This window comes from Octodon degus, unplaced genomic scaffold (assembly GCF_000260255.1).
Source record: "Octodon degus isolate 3935 unplaced genomic scaffold, OctDeg1.0 scaffold00235, whole genome shotgun sequence".
NCBI classification, from domain to species: Eukaryota; Metazoa; Chordata; class Mammalia; order Rodentia; family Octodontidae; genus Octodon; species Octodon degus.
The window spans coordinates 1239809-1250182 of NW_004524811.1; the positions used below are offsets into that span (position 1 = coordinate 1239809).

Sequence of the window (10374 nt, forward strand, 5' to 3'; positions counted from 1 at the left end):
GGATATGTTGTTAGACTCTAACTAAATTTCCTTCATTAAAGAATGCAATGTCCTCTGCTAAATTATGGTTCTTCAGCATGCATTGGCTGTTCTATTTAAGAAATATTGTAGATAAATGTGAAAGAACTTCCATAAGAGACTGTCTACCACAGCGCCTAGAAAATAGTAGGCTTGAGGCTCTGAATAAATATTTTATAAATGAATACAGTACATAAGTGGAGCTACTATGACAAAAAATTCATACAGTGAGTTAAACTTTGGCTCGGAGCACAAAATTTCAAGTTAACTGTTAAATACTGTGTGGGCCAACATATGAAAGGAAATACTTTCCCTAGTCTGTGTCTTTGTTTTCGATGTGGCATAGCTTCCACTGCATGAATTGGGGGTAGGTTTATTCCATTTTCCTTTCCCCAATGTTTTAACAGAAAATTCCTTTTCTTAGCAGGATTCAATCACCAAAGGTTGATGCATATGACATCCAATAAACAATTCTGGTTAAGGGGAGTGCCACTGGAAAATTTATGGTAGCTGGCTGATATTCATAGGGAATTAAAAATGCTGTAGTCTGTTTTCAAATTTCAATGCAAAAATATGCATCACATATCTCTAATAGCCCTATTTCTTGTTCCAGGATAGTCTGTATTCCATCTAATTTGAACACTGAATAGATCCTTTTTAAATAATCATTCTGAAAAGAAAGATGGTTCACATTCTCTTCACTGAGGAATTAATTAACTCTCTCAATAACTGGCTTGCATTTTTTAAATGGAAATATTATGTAGAATTTTTATTTTAGCAAAGAATAATCATTTTTAAAAACATTTAAAAAGACAGTCTGCATTTTCATCAGCTTTTAGGATACTATTATAGCAATAAAATTACATTCGACTTTCTGATTTCTCCATAGTGTCCTTAGATAAATAAACAACCCAATAGACCATGTTAAATGCCCCAAATGTGACTGGAAAGAGAATGCGGGCATATTTGTCTATTTTACTTGTGCCAGACCCAGAAGGCGGCGGAGCAGGAGGAGGAGTTGCAGCTGACAACTTCCCAGAAGCCGCTGTAGTATTCACTGTGGTCTTAACCCGCTCCAATCTCGATCCAAATACGTGGCGTGTTGCAGCAGATCCAACTGCAGGTTGTCCTGACACACACCCAGTTCGGCTGGGAGTCGAAGAAGGAGCAGAATGAAGTCCTCTTGCAGCGGATATTGTCTCAGCTGCATTGGCCCGGCTAAAAGGGTTTGGACTGGAAGCTAAGTATGACTTCGGTGTGGCCTCAGAAGACTCTTCAACACTAGGGGTAGATTTACTCAAATGGTTTCCCACTCCAGTTTTATTGCCAACATCAGGTTCCGAGTGAACCAAAGCATTTGTTCTTTTTCTCATGTTCAAATTGGCATTTGTATTCTGAAAATTTGAAAAAATTGATATTGGTTACATAACTTTAAAAATTGATATTGGTTACATAACTTTATGTAGATTTGTACAAAATTTAAAGGGATGAAAATACATGAGGTTATTGATTTATTAACAAAATTAATTTCTATAAATGCTCCACAGCCGCTTAGCTTGATGCAAAAGCATAAAGGTATCTAACAGAAATGGCACATACTTGAATCTGCAAATCCAAAATCTTCTATTTTCAAATATCCACCTTAATAAACAGTGTAAATCTATAAAGATGAGATTTTAGTGCTAAAAATTAATTTATACTTGATATTAAGTATACACTATACTGTAGAAGCTCTTTGTTCAAATTTTTATCAGCAATAATTATTCTGTCATGTATGCATTTCAAAGAGCTTTATAAGTGCATTTAGTTTTGCAAACAATTATAGATCATATGCACAAAATAACAAAAATAATAATCTATATATGTATGACTTCTCCAAATACAGCTTGTCTAACAGCAATGGAACACCCATCTCTGATAAAACAAAACAAAAAAGGGAGATATAAATAAAGGACCATATTGTAGTTATAGATATAGATATAGATATAGATATAGATATAGATAGATACATATGGACAAGATAGGATAGATATACAGCTACTTTCTCTTAGTTAAATGAGAAGAAAGGTGTGTACTAATAGTCTTTAGACAAGATGTCATGTCTACATCTTATCCTCTAAATAACTATTCTGAAGACAACAATATGCGATGTATTAATCATTGTAACTGTCCTACTAACTTGTTTTGAAATGGTTCCATTGCTATTTTTCTCATTAAAATGAATAAAAAATTTAAAAAATAAGAAGCAATTAAATACAAATGGAGTTCAATATTTTCCATGAAATTAATTGATTTGTAAAATAAAACTATATATAAATAAAGCTTTGTGGTAAGATATCAAATTAATTCTCTAATGATTTTGATGTATACAATAAATAACTAAATAGTCCACTACAGTTTGTCCATTTGTGCTATGAAACAAAACAATTGCTTAGTCTTCAAGTAGTCACATGAACTTTTTAAACCATTACAATTATTTAACAGTAATTTATTCTCCATAATTACATTTATTCTATATTATAATAAGATTATATGACACAATCTCTCCTTGTCATTGCATGAAATATGTTGTAGATGATGAAATGGAGTGGAAGGGGAAAAGAAGAAGGGCTGTTCATAACTGACTGACTGAGGGTCCAAGCTTGGAGGACAATTCACAGATAAGACATAAAGAAGCTAAATTGTATATAATTAATGAGGAGCTCACATTAGACAGAAAGGCTTATTCTAAAAATATCTTGTTCAGTACCACACTAGTCAAATATTTTTAAATGTTCAATCCATACTTCATGTACCTGTGAATTATGACTTCAAGGCCAATGACTACAGGAAAAAAAAAAAAAAAAGCAAAACAAAGCAACAGCTTCACAAAGCACAGAGCCAAAGCAGACTCTGAGACATTTAGAAAGCATTCTTCATGTCAGTTTGGAGTATTCTTCTAAGAAGGCTGCAGCTGAACTAATGAGAAATTGTACCCCAGCATATGGCTCCTAATTTTGGTGAACAAAATTGAAAGCAAAATTGACATCAACCTAAAAGTTAAAGATATCATTACTTACCATGCACATTTCTTCTACAGCATGCAATATAATGGCATCTAACTAATCTCCAGCTTATGTATATTGTTTTAACAGAAAGGGATAATTATTGGTTATTCTTAACTCTCAAATGTTATATACATAGTAATGATAACAAAAAAGGATAAGGATACACTCAAAGAGTGTGTATTAGCAATACAGTATACACTAGCACACATGACACAATCAAAATATAGCAAAGAGAAATATATTTGAAGGCCAAATTGAGACAAAACTGCTAAGAAAAAAAAAGGAAGAGGGGGAAAAAGTAAGAATTGGATACATAGGAGAGAAGTGACGAGAATCACGAACAGTTCTCCCAATTTGCAGGAAAGAGGAAGCCAAGGAGATAGATATGGCAGAATCTGACCAAGCAGATGGGCCTGAGAAGCTGAAGAGACCAATGTTGCTGGAGTCCACAAGACAAACATGGAAAATCTTAAACAAAGGACAAACTCCACAAATCTGAAGAGACTCCTGTTGACTTTGCTAGGCCAAGATTAATTAACAAATGTCTGAAGCTAAAGAACAAAACCATAAGGAAAGATTCAAAGAAAGATTACCTGACAATTTCACAAAGCCAAGAAGATGCGTGTTCCCACCAGAGGTGAAAATGGCAACGTTCGTGTAGCTTTGAAAGAGTACGCAGGAGCTTAGTATCTCAGTAGTGGCACAAATGGCTAAACCTGCCCTGGTGCTACTTCACGACATTGGATAACAAGACTGCAAAGGATGAAGCTAATCTAGTAATTTACCTGCACCTCAGAATGAAGCATAGAATATTAAAGTTCCTCTTCACACCAGAGCCCTTCTGCAACTCCCTGAAATCCTGAGTCATGTTCTTTATGACAGAGTGGTTACAAAAAGACACAATTGGTCCATGCCTTTTGTGATCCATGCCATCCTTCTCCACCATGAGATGGAGTTGATTTCCCCACAAGCTATCTTACCACTTTCTTTGGCCCACGGTGTTTGTTAGAAATCACTATGTGTCTTTTCTAAGTCTTAACATCATGAGTTCTCATTTCTTCCATGGTGTCCTAAAACACTGCTGTCAACACCATAAAGAGCAGGGCAGGCTAAACTTCTGGAGAAAGATCATTCTGAGCACAAGCAGCAGTTCCTCTGAGGTGATTAGGGTCATACAACTAGCTTACATGAAACACATGAGTCTGTCTTAGCTAAGAGAAGATGAATTTCCTGAGAAAGCATAATTAAGATCCACAGAACCTCTGATTTCATCATAGATGTGAGAGAAAAAGTAAATTATCTGTTGTGTGTGTGTGATGTATCATAGATGCTTCTTATGCATTACTGTAGACATAGATACCATATACTGTATAGATCAAGGGTCCAGAATGTTTCCAAAGCTCTCTTCTGAGGGGTAGCTTATAAGAGTTCTTTCTTAGGATAAAGTTGGTTTGCCCAGTACTTATGGAGGATATTTAGGGGTTGCTGTTGTCTAAATCATATACTAGTTAAATGACCAAATTGTTTAGTTTTTCCTAATTCCAGTGTTCTGGAATTACAACCTTTTTTAAACTAGTAGGGATTTCAGTAATCACTTTATTTCAGTTTCTTATTTTGCAGAAGAAATTAATAACAAAGTGTTATGATTAATTGGAAGTCATAGAGTGAGTTATAGTACCTAATTAGCCACATTAAGCAGTATACTCACCAATATAGAAGAGATATTAAAGACCATATCAAATTGCACCTATTTGAATCAGCCAAGTATTTGTAGTTGTTCAGGAGTGTTGTTATATCTAGAAATAATATTCCTCCGGGAATCTGAAGCAGGAGGACCACAAGTTCAAGTAGAGCCTGATTAATTTAGTAACTCAGAACTTGTCTCAAAACAATAAAAGAGGGGAGCTGGGAATGTAGCTAAATAAAAGGCTCTGTATTCAATCTCTAGTATCACACAAATTAAAGCATTTGAGATTTGGAAATCAGAAACAAATACAACATCTCTTTTCAATAGCATAATCAAACATTAAGAAGCCCACTTAAGAAGTTTTAAGTCTTTATTAATTTATGAGGTGTTCTTTCTGTGTTTAAAATTTGATTAGAGCCCAAATATTGTGAATATTGTATTTTAACTTACAGCTTTATATTTGGCAGAAAAAATTACCAAATTTTATGTTTCTATTGTTCTGCATGATATTGAGCATTTCTGTATTCAACCTAGCAATCTTGTTCCAATATTTCTTTTTAAAAGTGCTTATAAGAGCAGGGGAGATAGCCCAGTAGAATAAGCACTTCCCTGGCAAGTGCAAGGGCCTGAGTTCAATCCTCGGTTCTGGAAAAAAAAATTGCTATAATCTCCTATTCCTCAAAAATATTTTGAATCAGCTTTCCATCTAAGTAGTTCTCTCATTAATGAGTCCACCAAATGTTTAATAATGTCCACCCAATATTTGTATGCATCATGTGTTTTGATAGCTTGAAAATTATATCTTTTGTGGAACAATTTAACAATTTGATATTTCTTTGACAATTAAAGAAATATAAGCATAGACTTGCAAATAGTCTAGAGAATAGAAAGCACTGAAGCCAATGAGATAGAAATAGTCTATGGCAATTAGAAAAAGGATCAGTAAAATAAGTAATTTCATAAGAAAGAATAAAGCAGTATGAACAATAAAAGAATACTCACATAAATGCAAGACCTAATCTTTATATTTCTAGTTTAAAGGTATTGAACTAGCCAAATATCTCAGTGGATTAAAGTACCTGCAAGCAGGCTCAGGGGCATAGGGTTCGATTCCTGGGCCTGCCGTGCCAGCCGTGCCCCCAGGGGCACGCTGAGACTGCAATCGAGACTAGGCGTGGTTGCATATGACTATAATCCCGCTCTTAGGAGGTTGTAAACAGGCAGATCACTAAGAATCTGATCTAGTAGTGAGACCCTAAACACCCTGTAGACCCTTCCCTAAAATAAATACAAATAAAGGCATGAATGAGCTTCTGAGTATGAAGACAGACAAATCATTGTAATCTAAAGCACATGATAGGTACTAATTTCATGTTTGATAATTGGCAACAAATGATATGATACAGAATCAATATTCTTTATATTTTTATCATCAAAAATAATTATATTGGTCTGTAGATTATTATTTCTTTACTTATGGGGCAGATTTCTTGAGTACTGTAGGTGGTACTCGAAGTATACATATTATTGTTTAATATCCAAATCTGACTGAAAATACTCTAAAAATCTCAATATTCTATATATCCTCCTTTTATCAGCAAAGTAAAATTAGACTGATTTGAGGCATAAATCTTTGCTCTATGCCAAGTGGCTAAACTATACACAAGTTATTTTGTACCTAGGCCTCAAGGTCTGCTATGCAAAAAGTAGTTGCCATTTTCCATGATGAAACAATCATAAAATTACTGAAAAATCTGGTGAGTTATCTGGCATTGTAATGCTATTCACACAATCTTCAGGTTTTGGAGCAACTAACGTGTCAGCCAGAGTGTTGTTATGTTTCACATAGAGCACAGAGACTTGAGTGGCTCCATTAGTATTCAGCAAACACATAGTGGTTCCAAACAGGAAAAGCACCTAAGCTTCATTTAAATTTTTAAAAATGATTTAGTTTGAAATCATTTTGTCATTAGTCATAATAGCCTAAAGCAAAGAAACTGGTGGGATAGAGATGGGAGGTGGCAGATTCAAACATTACCAACAAATTACAACAGCAACAGGCAAATAGGAGCAGATCTAAACTATTTGTCAATCATGACTGTGATCTGACACAATTTCTAAAGAAGTATTATCAACTGCAAAAAAAAATCATCTCAACTTATTAGCGTAGCAGCAAGGAGATAACGTGAGTGAGATTAGCTTTGCAGAATGCAGGCAGCTACGCTCATATCGCTTGCTTGAGAAGCTAATGAAATTCAATAAAATGTAATTTAACCCTCTTAAATTAAAAACTAACAAGGCTAATAATGAACGTGTTTATCTTCCAGAATATCAATGAGTCACATACAAAAAAATCCAATATTTTAAAGACATTTATTCAAGGCCATTCAGACAAGGGTAAATAAACAAGTGCGGTAGACCAGCTGAAACTAAACCACTCGGTAATGATTTACTGAGAATTATCAGTAGCAGTTTTAAAAATGTTACCATGTGTTGGAAAACCTGTCTTTAGCCATGTAAAAGTCTAAAACTAGACCTATATATGCACTAAATAAAATCAAAATAGATCACATATCTAAATATTAAAGCAGAAACATTAAATCTGCTGGAATAGGAAATACCTGGAAGACATAGGTATAGGTAAAGACATGATGAATAAAATTCAGATCTCACGGGAAATACCACAAAGAAGCAACAGCTAGAATCTCATCCTATTAAAAATCTCTTGCACAACAAAAGGAATCACCAACAGAGTAAAAAGACAGCCCACAGAGTAAGAAAACATTTTAGCCATGTGTCCTTCAGACAGATTTATATCTAGAATATATGAAGAATTGAAAAGATGTCAGATCACCAAATTCAAAGACCCAATCCAAAATGGTCATCTGAGATGAATACACACTTCCCAGATGAAGACACACAAATGTCAAATAAATACATGAAAAAATGCTCAATATCATTTTTCATTCGAGATACAAATTAAAACAATTCTGAAATTTCATTTTACTTTAGAAACAATGGTTATCATCAAGAAATCAACCAAGAAAAATGCAGGATGGACTGTGGGGTTAAGGAACCTGTCTCCACTGTAGAAATCATTATGGAGAATCTAGGATTAGAGATCCGATATTACCCAGCTATTCCCCTTTTGGGTATCTTCCCAGATGAATTAAAAACATCATTTCATAATGAGATATATGTGTACCAGTGTTTATAGCAGCACAATAACAGCTAGAACTTGAAAATAACCTTAATGCCTATCAACTGAATAGTGGATTAAAAAGATGTGGAATTTTTATTCCATGGAGTACTACTGAGCCATAAAGAAAGATAAATGAGATATTTATAGGTAAATGGATGCAATTTGAGACCATATGCTTTAAGCGAAATAAATCAGACTCACAGGTATAAATATCAGCTGTGTTCCTGGTGTGAGAAATTGAAAGAGTAAATAAAAACCAAAACGTGCAATACATGTTGGGAAATGACAAGAAATTGTCCAAAAGGAGAGGAACTAGAGTGGGAGAAAGGGGAAATGAAGAGAGGAAAAAATACATGTTAGTTATAGTACTGGTTTCTCTTAGACCATTGAAAAGAAAGGCCTGTGCTAATATCATTTGGAGAATTCTTTCTTATACTCAGTGTATTAAGTATTGCTATTCTATTATTTTTTTCTGAAATCTTGTTTTATTTTTTCTATAATAATGTTGCCATGTAGAAATGAAAAACATCACTTCTAAATAATCATCTTGAATATCTAATAGTTTCAAAGGGACCTATCATATATTGAGATCCAAAATGTAAAAATGAAAATACTGAGTTCTCAATTTATTATATTTAAGTTCTCCAAATTTTAGCATAACTCAATGTTAGGATTTCTGTAAAATATAGAAATATCACTTTTAATATCAGGCACCAGGATAAATGTATACCTCCAATTTGGAAATTTTTTTAAAAAAGAAAACAAAAAATTCATCTTGCCTTTGCATATTTAGACTTGAAGGCTTGAAACACTGGGATTTCTTTGAGACGTGGTTCTTGGAGAAGTGACTAACTTTGCTTCCTAGAGATTCCTATTGTTTGAATTTGTTTATAAATGATTTGTATCTTAAATCCATGGCGCCAATATAAGAAGCCACCTTGTTGGAGACCTTATTAGAGTAGAAGTTCTCAGGGCGGTCAAGTGGACTTAAGAACGCTCCCTGGACTCATGCTGCTTATTTCAATGCTGCAGCTGTAACCTTGGAAAGGAAAGAGTACAGCAAAGGATATTCCACACTTTTCTGTAAACTTATGCACTGAGCTGGATGAAACTTCTCATTCAATAACAAAAAGCAATATTCTAAGAATCTGAAGTGTTTCTAAAAATAAATCTGAGAGCTGGTTAAACATTCACAGTCTCAGGTCCTATTGGTAGGAAGTTCATTCATTTGTTGTACTGTTGCCAGTGATCTGGAGATTAGAAATTAAAAATACCTGGCTAAGTGGCTAAGATTTTGACTCACAAATCAGACAGAACTTAACTCAGAGGCTTCACTGTATTTGGTACTACAGCACAGTGTAAAGCTGCAGTAGGCATCTAGTAAATATCATATGGATATAATGCAACTGAGGTCGGTTAATACAACTCTGCCTTCAAAAGAAAATTATATATTACTCACAAATGAGTAAGTACAGGAAACAAAAATTAGAAGATATTTCATTCATGAATAAATATATAGCAACCAGGCGCTAATCAGAAAGGAAAGATCAATCTATAAGGAACTAGGTCAGGAAAGGATGTTGCTACCTGAAATAAGAAATAAATGCAAAATAAAAATGCATATTAGTAGTAAAAATGAGAAATCAAACTGGAAAAGATCCAACAAATTATGGATAAAACAAATGTAAAAGGCATATTAGTATTAAATATCAGTACCAGCAACTGCCACAATGCCAAATGGCACTCACCTGACAGGCTTTCAAGCAAACTAGATGCTAAATCCATATGTAATATAGGGATAACTATAATTTTAGGCATTGCAATGCCTAAAATTGGTGTGCTTGTAGTATTATATCAGATCACTGTCTTTAAACAACTATCAATAAAATATAGATATCACCAGAGAAACAGTAAAGACTGATATCCAGTTGTAATTTCGACCTGTAAAATGATATTCACACATTAGTATGCTTTGACAAGCCATATCTATGATATTGGCTCACAGTTAAAATTGGTAACCCAAGCTGGCTGGCCCATTTCCTAAATATATTGAAACACTAAAAGGAATTATATTTGTGAATATATTGGTCTGGCACTATGTTGTCATTCTGTTTTCCTTTACCTCATATTTCAATTATAGTAATCAAGACCAATTTCTCTCACATAAATTGGACATAAGACATGAAGTGGTCAAGCCATCTAATGAGAAATGGTAGAAGGCAACAAATATTGTAGAAACTCACAAATGAAAACAGAAAAATGGTGCAATCGTTGCCATATAAATTGAATTTTGTCCTCCTCAAACTCACATGTTGAAACCCCAGCTTGCCATGTTACTGTAATCACCACACAACCTGTAACAGGATGGCTAAAGTTAAATGAAGTCATACAGGGGACGCTCTAGTCAGATAGAACTGATA

The 10374-nt window shown here is 34.1% G+C and overlaps 1 protein-coding gene across 5 annotated transcripts in view; it reads right to left on the reverse strand.

The window, feature by feature from the left end:
- Positions 1-568: 568 nt before the first annotated feature.
- Positions 569-10374, reverse strand: part of Gabra4 (gamma-aminobutyric acid type A receptor alpha4 subunit) — a 92171-nt gene continuing 82365 nt past the window's right edge. For 3 of the 5 annotated variants that reach the window (XM_023705993.1, XM_023705994.1, XM_023705992.1), the window contains one exon: positions 879-1412. In XM_023705993.1, the coding sequence (XP_023561761.1) occupies positions 879-1412 (534 nt within the window). Of the gene's footprint in view, positions 1413-10374 lie in introns of all 5 variants that reach the window. The other 2 variants (XM_004645658.1, XM_004645659.1) reach the window with 2 other exon arrangements.